Genomic DNA, 15,829 nt, shown 5'->3' with positions numbered 1-15,829 from the left:
GAATTCTCCCTCGGTATACCCGAACAGGTGCCGGACTGTGGTGACTAGAGGATTTTCGCAGTAACTTCATTGCAGTGTAAATGTAAGCCTACTTGTGACACTAATAAAGATTATTATTATTATGTGCCCTGTTTCAATACACTGTAGGTGGGTGGATATGGAGCCTGTTTATTTTTTCATCTCATGTTCCAGGTCTCAGCTATATCATGGAGCAGAAGTGAAGGGATTTGAGTGTGAGGCTATGTTTCTGCACCTCCTAGTGGCTAGGTTCAGATAGGGCATTGGTGAGCTGCTTACCTTCTCAGACATAATAAACAAATAGCATAAAGGTGAAGGTTGGCCATTGGTCCAGCATTGTCTGATGATCCTGTCTTGCGGAGCTTGTTAGCTCTGTACAGAGTGAGATGAGTGGCTCTGCTTGGATGAGGAAGGTATTGGAAAGGATTGGACGGCATGGAATGGAAGAGCGCATGTGGGAGAAGAGACCATGGTGTCAGATATAATAGCAGAGGATTGACAGAGAAAATGTCGCCATTTTGTGAGAAGTGTGGCTGTGCACAGTATTTGGAGTTACCTGTGCCAGTTTACTGAGGAAGTTTGAATTAATTATCCCAGGGAAATCAGGAACTTGCATTTGTGGCAGCAGATTGTGGTAATTCAAAAACCTGTTTGGTGAGGGGCTATACGCAGGAAGTGGAAGATCTAAAATATGTACCAAACAGCAAAAGCTAGGCATTGGCTCAGTGTGGAGAGGGCAGGGCTCACTCTATGCTGACTGGTGGGTTTGTTCCGTCAGTGGTTTACCGAGTTACTGTCGCTGTGAATTACGGACCACAGAATGTTCTGAATGCTTCAGTGTGATGTTTAGACAAGTTGACAAAATAAAAATCACTTCATCAGCAAGATTTTAAGAAATATACCGTAGCTTGATTTATCAAACATTTCTTACACTGCAATAAAATGCTGCTGGTTGAGAATTGCTCTTTGGCTAATCGTGCTCTCTCTCTCACTTCGCAGGCCATTGCTTCAGTGACATGGAGAGTGCTTCTGCAGCTGGAAGGGCTGCAGATGATTTTGTAAGGTGAGTGTGAATCCTTGATTGGCAGAGCTTGCAAAGTCCAACTCTTTAACTAGGGGTACAAGAATATACAACAGGATGGAACAAATCCCACAAGATGATGCATCCTTATTGGTAAAGAGTGGTACAAGTGTAGGAGGGGATGTTGATCAATTTGGTGCTGTGGAAGAGGTAGTTCTAGGCAGGAGTGTGGGAGAAGCTGCTGTGGGAGAAGCTGCTGTGGGAGAAGCTGCTGTGGGAGAAGCTGCTGTGGGAGAGGAGCTACTCTGGGAGAGGGTGCTGGGGAGGAGCTGCTACTGGCGAGGGTGCCGGTGAGGAGCTGCTGTTGGCGAGGTTGCCGGGGAGGTGCTGCTGTTGGCGAGGTTGCCGGGGAGGTGCTGCTGTTGGTGAGGTTGCTGGGGAGGAGCTGCTCTGGGAGAGGGTGCGGGGGAGGAGCTGCTCTGGGAGAGGGTGCGGGGGTGGAGCTGCTCTGGGAGAGGGTGCGGGGGAGGAGCTGCTGTTGGCGAGGTTGCTGGGGCGGAGCTGCTCTGGGAGAGGCTGCTGCGGAGGAGTTACTTTGGGAGAGGTTGCTGGGGCGGAGCTGCTCTGGGAGAGGCTGCTGGGGAGGAGCTACTCTGGGAGAGGGTGCGGGAGAGGAGCTGCTGTTGGCGACGTTGCCAGGGAGGAGCTGCTGTTGGTGAGGTTGCCAGGGAGGAGCTGCTGTTGGTGAGGTTGCCGGGGAGGAGCTGCTGTGGGAGGGGCTGCTGGGGAGGAGCTACTCTGGGAGAGGGTGCGGGAGAGCTTCTGTTGGTGAGGTTGCCGGGGAGGATCTGCTGTTGGCGAGCTTGCCGGGGAGGAGCTGCTGTTGGCGAGGTTGCCAGAGAGGAGCTGCCCTGGGAGAGGTTGCTGGGGAGGAGCTACTCTGGGCGAGATGAGGGAGAGGAGCTGCTCTGGGAGAGGGTGCAGGGGAGGAGCTGCTGTTGGCGAGCTTGCCGGGGAGGAGCTGCTCTGGGAGAGGCTGCTGGGAGGAGCTACTCTGGGAGAGGGTGGAGGAGAGGAGCTGCTGTTGGCGAGTTTGCCGGGGAGGAGCTGCTGTTGGCGAGGTTGCCGGGGAGGAGCTGCTCTGGGGAGAAGCTACTCTGGGTGAGATGCGGAGGAGAAGCTGCTCTGGCAGAGGATGCAGGGGAGGAGCTGCTGTTGGCTAGGGTGCAGGGGAGATCATGCTCTGGGAGAGGGTGAGGGGGAATAGCTGCTCTGGGAGAGTGTACAATGGAGAGTTGCTCTGGGAGAGAGTGCCAAGGAGGAGCTGCTCTGCGAGAGGGTGTGGGGGAGAGCTGCTCTGGGAGAGGGTGCTGGGGCGAGCTGCGATGAGTGAGGGTGTGGGGAAGAGCTGCTCTGAGAGGGTGCGGGGAGGAGCTGCTCTGCGAGAGGGTGGGGGGTGGGAGCTATTCTGGTAGAGGTTCTGGGGGAAGAATTGCTCTGGGACCTGGTGCAGGGGAAGAACTGCTCTAGGAGAGGTTGCAGAGGAAGAGCTGCTCTGGGAGTGGGTGCGGGGGAGGAGCTGCTCTGGCAGAGAGTGTGGGGGAGGAGCTGCTCGGTGGGGAGGGGGAGTTGCTCTGGGAGAGGGTGCCGGGGAGAAGCTGCTGTGGGAGAGAGTGCGGGGGAGGAGTTGCTCTGGGAGAGGGTGCGGGGAGAAGCTGCTGGGAGGGGGCGGAGCTGCTGTGGGGGAGGGGGCGGAGCTGCTGTGGGGGAGGGGGAGGAGCTGCTGTGGGGGAGGGGGAGGAGCTGCTGTGGGGGAGGGGGAGAAGCTGGGAAGCGGGGGGGTGCTGAGGGGGAGGGGGAGGAGCTGCTGTGGGGGGAGGGGGAGGAGCTGCTGTGGGAGAGGGGGCGGAGCTGCTGTGGGAGAGGGGGCGGAGCTGCTGTGGGAGAGGGGGCGGAGCTGCTGTGGGAGAGGGGGCGGAGCTGCTGTGGGAGAGGGGGCGGAGCTGCTGTGGGAGAGGGGGCGGAGCTGCTGTGGGGGAGGGGGAGGAGCTGCTGTGGGGGAGGGGGAGGAGCTGCTGTGGGGGAGGGGGAGAAGCTGCTGTGGGAGAGAGTGCAGGGGAGGAGTTGCTCTGGGAGAGGGTGCGGGGAGAAGCTGCTGGGAGGGGGCGGAGCTGCTGTGGGGGAGGGTGCGGAGCTGCTGTGGGGGAGGGGGAGGAGCTGCTGTGGGGGAGGGGGAGGAGCTGGGAAGCGGGGGGGGTGCTGAGGGGGAGGGGGAGGAGCTGCTGTGGGGGGAGGGGGAGGAGCTGCTGTGGGAGAGGGGGCGGAGCTGCTGTGGGAGAGGGGGCGGAGCTGCTGTGGGAGAGGGGGCGGAGCTGCTGTGGGGGAGGGGGAGGAGCTGCTGTGGGGGAGGGGGAGGAGCTGCTGTGGGGGAGGGGGAGGAGCTGCTGTGGGGGAGGGGGAGGAGCTGCTGTGGGGGAGGGGGTGGAGCTGCTGTGGGGGAGGGGGAGGAGCTGCTGTGGGGAGGGGGAGGAGCTGCTGTGGGGGAGGGGGAGGAGCTGCTGTGGGGGAGGGGGAGGAGCTGCTGTGGGGGAGGGGGTGGAGCTGCTGTGGGGGAGGGGGAGGAGCTGCTGTGGGGGAGGGGGAGGAGCTGCTGTGGGGGAGGGGGAGGAGCTGCTGTGGGGGAGGGGGAGGAGCTGCTGTGGGGGAGGGGGAGGAGCTGCTGTGGGGGAGGGGGGAGGAGCTGGGGAGGGGGAGGAGCTGCTGTGGGGGGAGGGGGAGGAGCTGCTGTGGGGGGAGGGGGAGGAGCTGCTGTGGGGGGAGGGGGAGGAGCTGCTGTGGGGGGAGGGGGAGGAGCTGCTGTGGGGGGGAGGGGGAGGAGCTGCTGGGGGGAGGGGGAGGAGCTGCTGGGGGGGAGGGGGAGGAGCTGCTGGGGGGGAGGGGGAGGAGCTGCTGGGGGGAGGGGGAGGAGCCGCTGGGGGGAAGGGGCAGGAGCTGCTGTGGGGGAGGGGGAGGAGCTGCTGTGGGGGAGGGGGAGGAGCTGCTGTGGGGGAGGGGGAGGGGGAGGAGCTGCTGTGGGGGAGGGGGAGGGGGAGGAGCTGCTGTGGGGGAGGGGGAGGGGGAGGAGCTGCTGTGGGGGAGGGGGAGGAGCTGCTGTGGGGGAGGGGGAGGAGCTGTTGTGGGGGAGGGGGAGGAGCTGCTGTGGGGGATGGGGAGGAGCTGCTGTGGGGGAGGGGGAGGAGCTGCTGTGGGGGAGGGGGAGGAGCTGCTGTGGGGGAGGGGGAGGAGCTGCTGTGGGGGAGGGGGAGGAGCTGCTGTGGGGGAGGGGGAGGAGCTGCTGTGGTGGGGGGGGAGCAGCTGTGTGGGAACGGGGCATGGGAGGAGCTGCTGTAGGAGAGGGTGATGGAAGGAGCTGCTCTGGGAGAGGGTGAGGAGGAGGAGCTCCTGCTAGAGTGGAGCACAGGCGGAACTGTAGGAGAGGTCGGGGGAGCTGCCGCAGAGAGCATACAATGAACAAGAATCAAAAATGATTTAACGTGCATTGTTGGGGTTGTCACTGGGAAAACCTTGCCCAAGTTAAGAAAGATCATCAGTGTAAAAGGCAGTTGACAGGTTGGTATGCACGCATCCAGAGAGGCCATCCATGAACTGGAAACCCGGACTAAACTGAAAACCCGGACTAAACTGAAAACCCGGACTAAACTGGAAACCCGGACTAAACTGAAAACCCGGACTAAACTGAAAACCCGGACTAAACTGAAAACCCGGACTAAACTGAAAACCCGGACTAAACTGAAAACCGGACTAAACTGAAAACCCGGACTAAACTGAACACCCGGACTAAACTCAACTGACACTGGGAGTTATCATAGGTGGTGCTCTTATATTGAAGTATGTATTGTAGCACAATCAATCACTCATGAGATGAGATGAGATGAGAAGGAGTCAAACGATGGCTTTATTACGCAGACTTGGTCCCCAGCAGCACAGTTACAGAATGCGGCTGCTGGGGGAACCGTGGGCTCTTATACGCCGCCTTACTGGGTGGAGCCAGCTGGCGGTTGATCCAATCGGGACCCAGTGTCTATCCAATGTCACAGGGTACCGTAATACCCCTAATACATACCACCCACAGTATGCATGACTGTTAGTGATGAAAAATGAATTGCCTGAAATGGAGGCTATTGTAACAAACTTCAAAGTAGATAGAATTTCAGAAACATGGTTTAAACTGAAGATGTTTATTAATGTAACATTCAGAGGGATAGAATGTTTAACATGTCAATCTAAACCAGACATTAATAAGACCGCACTTGAAATACTGTGCACAGTTCTGGTCACCCTATTATAGAAAGAATATTATTAAAGTAGAAAGAGTGCAGAAAAGATTTACTAGGGTGCTACCAGAACTTGATGGTCTGAGCTAGAAGGAGAAGCTGGGTAGGCTGGGACTTTTTTCCCTCAAGCGTAGGAGGCTTAGCGCTGATCTTAGAGGTCTATAAAATAATGAGGGGCATAGATAAGGTAGATAGTCAACATCTTTTCCCAAAGGTAGGGGAGTCTAAAACTAAAGGGCATAGGTTTAAGGTGAGAGGGGGAAGCTACAAAAGGTTCCAGAGGGGCAATTCTTTCACACACAGGATGGTGAGTGTCTGAAACGAGCTGCCAGAGGCAGATACAATTTTGTCTTTTAAAAAGCATTTAGACAGCCATATGGGTAAGGTGGGTAAAGAGGGATATGGGCAAATGCAGGCAATTTCATAGAATTTACAGTGCAAAAGGAGGCCATTCAGCCCATCAAGTCTGCACCGGTTCTTGGAAAGCGCACCCTACCCAAGGTCAACACCTCCACCTTATCCCCATAACCCAGTAACCCCACCCAACACTAAGGGCAATTTTGGGCACTAAGGGCAATTTATCATGGCCAATCCACCTAACCTGCACATCTTTGGACTGTGGGAGGAAACCGGAGCACCCGGAGGAAACCCACGCACACACAGGGAGGATGTGCAGACTCCGCACAGACAGTTGGGACTAGCTTAGTGGTTAAAAACTGGGCGGCATGGACAAGTTGAGCCGAAGAGCGTGTTTCCATGCTGTAAACCTCTATAACTCTTTCATAATACAGCTTAGTTGGAATAAATACAAGCTTTGTCTTTGTGAGAGGAAACATGGAAGGGGAATTTTCAATCAAAGCAGAGACAATGAATGTTATGAATTTCCCCGCAATGTTCCTCCTATGTTCCTATGTTTCTGTATTGTACACCCGTCGGTCACCAGGCCACTGCCATTCTCTTGAAAGTTGAAAGGATACATGGAAACCAGTTCTTCTGTACGAGTGCAAGTGCTTTATGGGCGGCACGGTAGCACAGTGGTTCGCACTGTTGCTTCACAGTGCCAGGGACCCGGGTTTGATTCCCGGCTTGGGTCACTGTGTGGAGTCTGCATGATCTCCCCGTGTCTGCGTGGATTTCCTCCAGGTGCTCCGGTTTCATCCCACAAGTCCTGAAAGACGTGCTTGTTGGGTGAATTGGACATTCTGAATTAACCCTCCGTGTACCCGAACAGGCGCCATAGTTTGACGACTAGGGAATTTTCACACTAACTTTATTGCAGTGTTAATGTAAGCCTACCTGTGACATTAATAAAGATTATTATTAGTGGACAAAGCAAGATATCAGGTTTTGTATTTATAGGCATAGAGTACAAGGATAATGCAGTACTTGTGTTGTGTGAATGTTATTTGTTCCATTTAGTCCAAACCTGAATGTTGTCCAGGTTTTGCTGTATGCAGGCATGGACTACTTCATTATCCAACAAGTTATGAATGATGCTGAACATTGCGCAATCATCAGTAAACTCCCCACTGTGACATTATGATGGAGGAAAGTTCATTGATGAAGCTGCTGAATACGGTTGGACCTAAAAATCAAAATCCTGAGAAACTCCTGCAGCAATGTCTTACATAAAATTTACAGTGCAGAAGGAGGCCATTCGGCCCTCGAGTCTGCACCGGCTCTTGGAAAGAACACCCTACCCAAGGTCCACACCTCCACCCTATCCCCATAACCCAGTAACCCCATCCAACACTTAAGGGCAATTTTGGACACTAAGGGCAATTTTAGCATGGCCAATCCACCTAACCTGAAATGAAAAATGAAAATCGCTTATTGTCACAAGTAGGCTTCAAATGAAGTTACTGTGAAAAGCCCCTCGTCGCCACATTCCGGCGCCTGTTCGGGGAGGCTGGTACGGGATGTACCTGCACATCTTTGGACTCTGGGACGAAACCGGAGCACCTGGAGGAAACCCAAGCGCACATGGGAGGACGTGCAGACTCCGCACAGACAGTGACTCAAGCTGGGAATCGAACCTGGGACCCTGGAGCTGGGAATCGAACCTGGGACCCTGGAGCTGTGAAGCAACTGTGCTATCCACAATGCTACCGTGCTTCCCTTGTCTTGGGACTCAGTTAATTGGTCTGCAACTACCAGTCTATCTTCTTTCTGCTGGGTAGTGGTTTAACGTAATTGAGTGGCTTGCTAGGCTAAGTCGGAGTGCATTTAAGAGTCAATCATATTGTTGTGGTTCTGAAGTCACATGTGGCGAGATCAGGTAAGGACGGCAGATTCCCTTTCTTAAATGACATTAGTGAGCCAGATGTGTTTTTAATGATAATGTTTTCTTGGTCACCGTTAAATGAATTTAAATTGCACCAGCTGCTGAATCCGTGTCCCCAGAGCATTAGACCAGGCCACTGGATTGCTAGTCCAGTGACCTTACCATTGTGCCACTGTCTCCTTAAAGGACAAGGTAGCCGGTGCATTGGATCTCGGCATAAATTTAAGGTAAAATAATTTTAACTAAAGTTATGGCAGGGGAGCTCAGTCCTGTGTTGCACTGCCTGTGGCATGTGGGAATTAGTAAACACTCCTTACAGCATGTGGGTATTTGTAAATGCTCCTTGAAGTCTGGAAGCTATGGTGTGGGAGGGTGGGGTGAGGGGGCTTTAGATTCCTGGATCACTGGGTTTGTTTCTGGGGAAGGTGGGACCTGTACAAGTTGGACGGGTTGCATCTAAACTGTAATGGGACTAACATCCTTGCAGGGAATTTTGCTAGTGCTGTGGGGTAGGGTTAAACTAATTTGGCAAGTGGAACAGGTCACAGTGGGGGGGGGGGGGGGGGGGTGATGCACAGCCAATATAGAAGAAAAACAAAGTCAGCCTGGAAGGCAGAGTCGGGCGGCATGGTGGCACAGTGGTTAGCACTGCTGCCTCACGGCGCCGAGGACCCAGGTTCGATCTTGGCCCCGGTCACTGTCCGTGAGGAGTTTGTACGTTTTCCCCGTGTCTGCATGGGCCTCAGTCCCACAACACAAAGATGTGCAGGGTAGGTAGTCTGGCCACATTAAATTGCCCCTTAATTGGGGAAAAAAAAGTATTGGGTACTTTAAATTTATTTAAAAGTCTGGAAGTCAGAGAGATTATAGCCAATTTAAGGCACAAAGGAGCTGTATGGCAAGGTTAGATGACATATATTTTATTGCAAGGAGTCTTGCGAGTAAGGCAGATGAGGTGAGAGTGTTGATTAACACATGGGAATATGATATTGCTATCACAGAGACATGATTGAGTGAGGGGCAGGACTGTTAATTCTATTCCGTGTTATATAATCTTCAGGTGAGATGGAGGGGTGTAAAAGAGGAGGTGTTGTAGTAATATTGATCAAGGAATCAATTACTGCAGTAAGGAGGGATGATATTTTGGAAGGTTCCTCAAATGAGGCCATATGGTGAGAACTTAGGAGCAAGAAAGAGGGCAATCACATTGATGTAGGCCCCCAAACAGTCAGTGAGAGATAGAAGGGCAGATATGTCGGCAAATCTGTTGAGAAATGTATTAGTAGTAGCGGATTTTAACTTTGCTAATATTAACTGGGATTGCCAAAGTGTAAAATACTCAAGAGGGGATGGAGTTCATAAAATGCATCCAGGAGAACTTTTTATACCAGTCCGTAGAAAACCTACAAGAGAGAGGGTGGTGCTGGACCTAGTTTTAGGGAATGAAGCCTGGCAAGTGGTAGAGTTTCGGTGAGGAAACATCTTGGTGATGGTGGCCATAGCTCAGTAGGACTTAAGTTAATTGTGGAAAGAGCAAATATGGACTGGAAATATGTGTTCTGAATTGAGGGAAGACCAATTTTACTAGGATAAGACAGGATCTGGCAAGACTGGGAGTGGCTACTTGTAGGAAAATTTACATCAGAGCAGAGGGATTCATTTAAAAAGGAAATAGAGAGAGTATAGGGCCAGCATGTTCCCATAAAAGTGAATGGTGGGCACAAGTCCAGAGAACCCATGATTATCAAGGGATATCCACGGTTGGATAAGGAAAAAAAAGGAGGCTCATGGCAGATAATGAGGGCTCAAAACAGCGGAAGCCCTATAAACGTATGTAGAGTTCAGGGAGTTACTTCATGATTTTGATTTGATTTATTGTCACATGCACCGAAGTACAGTGAAAAGTATTTTTCTGCGGCCGAGGAACGGACACAGTACGTACATAGTAGACACAAGAATAATCAACAGAGAACATTGACAAAGGTACAGCGACAAAACAGTGGTTGGTTACAGTGCGGAACAAGGGGCAAAGCAAACCAAGAAATACTTAAAGAAATTAGGAGAACGAAGAAGTGACATGAAATGAAAATGAAAATCGCTTATTGTCACAAGTAGGCTTCAAATGAAGTTACTGCGAAAAGCCCCTAGTCGCCACATTCCGGCGCCTGTTCGGGGAGGCTGTTACGGGAATTGAACCGTGCAGCTGGCCTGCCTTGGTCTGCTTTCAAAGCCAGCGATTTAGCCCTGTGCTAAACAGCCCCTAAACAGGCCCTAAACAGGCATGAAAAAACACTTGCGGGTAAAATAAAGGAAAATCCAACGGTGTTTTACAAGTATATTAAGAGCAAAAGGATGAGCAGGGAGAGAGTAGAGCCTGTTAATGATAAACATGGCAATCTGTATGTGGCGCTGGAAGACGTAAGGGAGGTTTTAAATTAATACTTTGCATCTGTGTTCACTGTTGAGAAGGACGATATATGTATAGAATTAAGGGAGGGGGACTGATGTACTTGAATTAACATTGTGCGGGAGGACGTATTAACGCTTCTTGCGGGCTTAAAGTGGATAAATCCCCAGGCCCAGATGAGATGTATCCCAGGCAGCTGTGAGAGACAAGGGAGGAGATTGCAAGGACTCTGACAATTTTCAAATCTTTTCTGGCCACAAGAGAGGTGCCAGAGTACTGGAGGGCAGCTAATCTGGTACCACTATTCAAGAAAGAAAGTAGGAAAAAACAGAATATTACAGACCAGTGGATCTAACTTGAGTGGTACTATTGGAAAAAATTCCAAAGAGCCAGAATTAATCTCTACTTGGGGAAGCAAGGGTTGATCAAGAATAGTCAGCATGGCTTTGTGAAAGGTAAATCATGTCTTGCAAATTTAATTACATTTTTCGAGGAGGTGACTAGGTGTGTACATAAGGGTTGTGCAGTTGATGTAGACTTCATGGGAGGCTGGTAAGAAGTAAGAGCCAATGGGATGCTGAGCAATTGGCAATTTGGATCCAACATTTGCTTCGTGGCAGGAGGCAGAGGCCGATGGTTGAAGGTTTTTTTTGTGACTGTAGGATAGTGTTTTTCAAACTTTTTGTCCGGGGACCCATTTTACCAACTGGCCGACCTTTGCGACCCACGCCAGCCGACCTTTGTGACCTACCATTTTCTCTTAGCTTTAAAGCGAGAGGTGAGCCTGCTTGGTCCTCACGATCTCACTCCAATCAGATTCACAAGAGGAGAAGGCTATGCACATATTGGGTGTAAGATTCAGCCGGTTCCTTTGTGCTGTCTTCATCTTTGTGAGGACGGAAAATCCAACCTCGCACATGTAGGTCGTTGTGAAGGTCAAAAGCAACAAAATGCTTGTTTTATTCAGGTCTGAATACTCCTCAGGGACGCTACTCCAGAATGCTAACAGTTTTATTGACTTGTGCCGTGTTTTTTATGTGCTGTCAAAGCAGAGGCGCAGAAGTTCAGTCAGCTTCATTTGGAGTCGGGCTTGCCAGTCCATTTACAGTTTCCGTACTAATGCCGTTTTCTTCGATGTGTCGTAGCAGTGTGGGGAACATGGAGTAATTTTGTCTTTGCACTCGCAATTGCCAAACTTACAATGAGTTTTGGAAAGCTGTGATTTCTTCACAGTGCCGAAAGCAATCATCATTCTTCCCTTGCAATTTGAGGTTCAGTTCATTTAGAATTGAAAAGATGTCGGCAAGGTAAGACATGCACCCAAGCAACGCCACGATGGACGGCTCCACAATCCTCCCGAAACCCGCCTGTGACCCACCTGCGGGTCGCGATCCCCACTTTGAAAATGCCTGCTGTAGGGAATGGTGCTGGGTCCCTTGCTGTTTGTGTTTGTAGTTCACATTAATGATCTGGCCGTGAATGTAGGAGGTATGATTTGTAAGTTTACAGATTGCACTGGAAAGCCTTTGATTACGGGACGATATAGACGGGCTGACTCAATGGGCAGAAAAATGGGAAATGGAATTTAACCCGGAAAATGTGAGGTAATATATTTTGAGAGGAGTTTCAAGGCTAGGGAATATACAATGAATGGGAGGACCCTACGATGTACAGAGCGCCACGGTGGCACAGTGGTTAGCACTGCTGGCTCAACACCAAGGTTCCGGGTTCAATTCCAGCCTTGGGTGACTGGAGTTTGCATGTTCTCATCGTGTCTGCATTTCCTCCGGGTGCTTTGGTTTCCTCCCACAGTCTGAAGATGTGTGGGCTAGGTCGATTGACCATGCTAAATTGCCCCTTAGTGTCCAGGGATGTATGGGTTATGTGGGATTATGGGGTTGAAGGGATAGGGCGGCTGCCTGGCTAGGGTGCTCTTTCAGAGGGTCGGTGCAGACTCGATGGGCCGAATTGCTGCCTTCTGCACTGTAGGGGTTCTATAATTCTATGATTGTAGGATCAGAGAGACCTTGGCGTGTCTGTCCATAGATCCCCGAAGACAGCAGAACAGGTGGTCAAGAAGACAAATGGATATTGACCTTTATTTTGCGAGGCATAGAATATAAGAGCAGGGAAGTTAGAATGGAGCTAAATAAAATGCTGGTTAGGCCACAGCTGGAGCACTATGAGCAGTTCTGGTCGCCACAATATAGGAAGGATGTGATTGCATTAGAGAGGATGCAAAGGAGATTCACCAGGATGTTGCCTGGCTCGAGCTTTTCAGCTATAAAGAGAGATTGGAAAGGCTGGGTCTGTCTTCTTTGTAGCAGCGTAGGCTGAGGGGATAACCTGAATGAAATGTATAAAATTGAGGGCATAGAAAGGAAGAAACCTTTCCCCTTAACAGAGGGGTCAATAACCAGGAGGCATAGATTTAAGGTAAGGGGCAGAAGGTTGATAGGAGATGTTAGGAAAAACATTTCCATCCAGCTTTTTGCGCAAGTCAAGGAGACACAGCCTGAGTGAGTGAGACACATCCAGAGTGGGAATTTGGAACTTGGTAATTTGGTGCAGTGAGGTAATCAGGAAAGGGAGAGAACCAGAGAGCATCTGAGAATCTGGAAATGTAAGTGATTTTTATTTATTTTTATTACCGTTTCAAATTGTGTGTGGGGGGGAAACTGAAGTGACATCACAGTAAAGCTGTGACCTGAATGGCTGGTAGGAAAGCTACATTAAATTTTAAAATTAAGCATTGTTGAACTAATTAAACATAATTACTTAATTACTTCATTATAATTTAGTGGGGTAACTAAGCCAGAGATCGGAGAGTACTGTATTTAGCTTTCACATTTATAGTAGAAATCTAGTACTAAGAAACATATAGTTAACAGCTACTTAAAAAAAAAACTTTTAAATTTAATTTACTAATTAATTGACGCAATGTCAATTAGAGGGGTGCAATGCTCTGACTGATGTTAGATGTGGCAGGTCCGGGAGGCTTCCAGCGTCCTGGATGGCTTCATCTGCAGAAAGTGCACCCAACTGGAGCTCCTCACTCGGTTGGAGCAGCAGTTGGATGCACTTAGGAGCATGCAGGTGGCGGAAAGCGTCATAGATAGCAGTTATATAAATGTGGTCACACCCAAGGTGCAGGCAGAGAAATGGGTGACCACCAGAAAGGGCGGGCACTCCGTGCAGGAAACCCCTTTTGTTGTCCCTCTCTCGAACAGATATACCCCTTTGGATACTGTCGGGGGGGAATAGCCTATCAGGGGAAAATAGCAGCAGTCAGAGCCGTGGCACCATAGCTGTCCCTGATGTTCAGCAGGGAGGGTCAAAGCACAAGAGCAATAGTCATAGGGGACTCTATAGTCAGGGGCACAGATAGGCACTTCTGTGGACGTGAAAGAGACTCCAGGATGGTATGTTGCCTCCCTGGTGCCAGGGTCCAGGATGTCTCTGAACGGGTAGCTGGCATCCTGAAGGGGGAGGGCAAACAGGCAGAGGACATTGCACATATTGGTACTAACGACATAGGCAGGAAGGGGCATGAGGTCCTGCAGCAGGAGTTCAGGGAGCTAGGCAGAAAGTTAAAAGACAGGACCTCTAGGGTTGTAATCTCGGGATTACTCCCTGTGCCACGTGCCAGTGAGGCTAGAAATAGGAAGATAGAGCAGCTAAACATGTGGCTAAACAGCTGGTGTAGGAGGGAGGGTTTCTGTTATCTGGACCACTGGGAGCTCTTCCGGGGCAGGTGTGACCTGTATAAGAAGGATGGGTTGCATCACAGATGTGGAGGCTTTAGAGTGGGTGCAGAAGAGATTTATCAGGATGTTGCCTGGTATGGAGGGCATTAGCTATGAGGAGCGGTTGAATAAACTCTGTTTGTTCTCACTGGAATGAAGGAGGTTGAGAGGCGACCTGATAGAGGTCTACAAAATTATGAGGGGCATAGACAGAGTGGATAGTCAGAGGCTTTACCCCAGGGTAGAGGGGTCAATTACTAGGGGGCATATGTTTAAGGTGCGAGGGGAAAGGCTTAGAGTAGATGTACGAGGCAAGTTTTTTTACACAGAGGGTAGTGGGTGCCTGAAACTCGCTGCCGGAGGGGGTGGTGGAAGCAGGGACGATAATGACATTTAAGGGGCATCTTGACAAATACATGAATTGGATGGGAATAGAGGGATACGGACCCAGGAAGTGTAAAAGATTGTAGTTTAGTTGGGCAGCATGGTCGACGCGGGCTTGGAGCGCCGACGGGCCTGTTCCTGTGCTGTACTTTTCTTTGTTCTTTGTTCAGAGAGTGGTGGGAATCTGGAACTCATTGCCTGAATAGATGCTAGAGCTGGGAACCCTCACTAAATTTAAGAAACATTTAGATGAGCACTTGAAATGCAATAGCATCCAAGGCTACGGGCCAAGTGCTGAAAGAGTAAATAGGTGCTTGACAGTCAGCACAGACATGATGGGCCGAAGGACCTTTTCCTGTGCTGTAAAAACTCTACGATTCTATGACTCTAATCCAAATTGAGAATTGCTGAGCAAGTTATTGCTGAGTAATTGCAGTTTGATAGCATTTTTGCAAATTACTTGCGTTTGCGAATAGACTGATGGGGCAGTGATTGGCTGTTTTGACTGGTTCTGCTTTTTGAGGAATGGACATATCTAGACAATTTTCCGCATTGTTGGGTAGATACCAGTGTTGTAGATGTACAGTTCTACGGAAAGCATATGACGGGATGGGAGGCTATTGTCCTCAATAGATAGATGCTTCAGTTAATGGGACTATTTATAAAAAGAAAGAACATTCAGAGAATTGATAGAATTTTTTAAAATTCTGAATGGTAAACAGGAATAGTTGCTGATGGGGGCATGATGTTGTGTTATCAGTTTAAAATTGTGTGGAGAAATTTCTCATCACAGAAGTTTATTGGAGGATGCTTTGCTAGAGGGATTTACTGAAACAGTGACCGCTGCATCATTTTAAGAGACAATTAACTAAATATTTGAAGCAGAGGAAGACGCAAGGTTATGGGGACAGAGATGGGCTGTAGAATTAATTTTAGTCAATGCTAGCAGAGTTGGCAAGACATGGGCTGAATGGCCTCCTGTGCTCTAAGTGCCTATTGTTCTAATTATACAGTGTGCTGCGATTTACCTGTTACAGGGAAGATGTGGCTGTGAATCGCACGCAATTAGGTTTTATCATTATACTGTGTCGCTAGAGACTGTAGGATTTGTGGGTGCTGTCTTAGGCAGTCAGTCCTGCTAGCCAATCACTAGAATTGTTGGATCATTTATGATTTCAAACAGTGGTTCTGAATTTAAGTGTAAAGATGTCCAGGATTTCAACAGTGCTTAGGTTGCTGTAAACATATGTTCTGTTGTTTGGCTAGATTAAAATTTGAAGAAAACTAATGTGAAATTTAAAGGAAAGTTATGAGGCAGCTTTTAGTTACTGGTTTTATAAAGGTGATGCTGTTTTAACTGCAGTGGCTGTTAAGTGCCATCGCTTGGGTACTGTAAAGAGGAATGAACTGGATCAGAGTATTGGTTTAAATATTTATATGCACTAAGTGTGTAGATTTCCCTATAAATAGAATGGTGTGGATTGAAAGCAAACATTCACATAATTGTGGGAGCAGGCTTGCCGAGAACCAGGAAATGGGAGTAGGGAAACCATTAATGGAGTGTGTGGTTTTGGCAGAGACTGCTGGCAGCTGCTGCTATCCTCGCCTGTGCTGTTCTTGCCTCCATGTAGATAT

At 50.0% G+C, this 15,829-nt stretch overlaps 1 protein-coding gene across 7 annotated transcripts in view; it reads left to right on the top strand.

The window, feature by feature from the left end:
* The window catches only part of LOC140398303 (rho GTPase-activating protein 32-like), a 792,529-nt gene that overhangs the window by 246,710 nt on the left and 529,990 nt on the right, over positions 1-15,829 (top strand). For all 7 annotated transcript variants that reach the window (XM_072486839.1, XM_072486840.1, XM_072486832.1 and 4 more), the window contains one exon: positions 1,018-1,081. In XM_072486839.1, the coding sequence (XP_072342940.1) occupies positions 1,035-1,081 (47 nt within the window). In that variant the 5' untranslated portion in view covers positions 1,018-1,034. The remainder of the gene's footprint in view (positions 1-1,017; positions 1,082-15,829) is intronic.

Source organism: Scyliorhinus torazame, chromosome 21 (genome assembly GCF_047496885.1).
Source record: "Scyliorhinus torazame isolate Kashiwa2021f chromosome 21, sScyTor2.1, whole genome shotgun sequence".
In the NCBI taxonomy this organism is placed as follows: Eukaryota; Metazoa; Chordata; class Chondrichthyes; order Carcharhiniformes; family Scyliorhinidae; genus Scyliorhinus; species Scyliorhinus torazame.
This window is presented reverse-complemented; position numbering and strand designations above follow the sequence as displayed.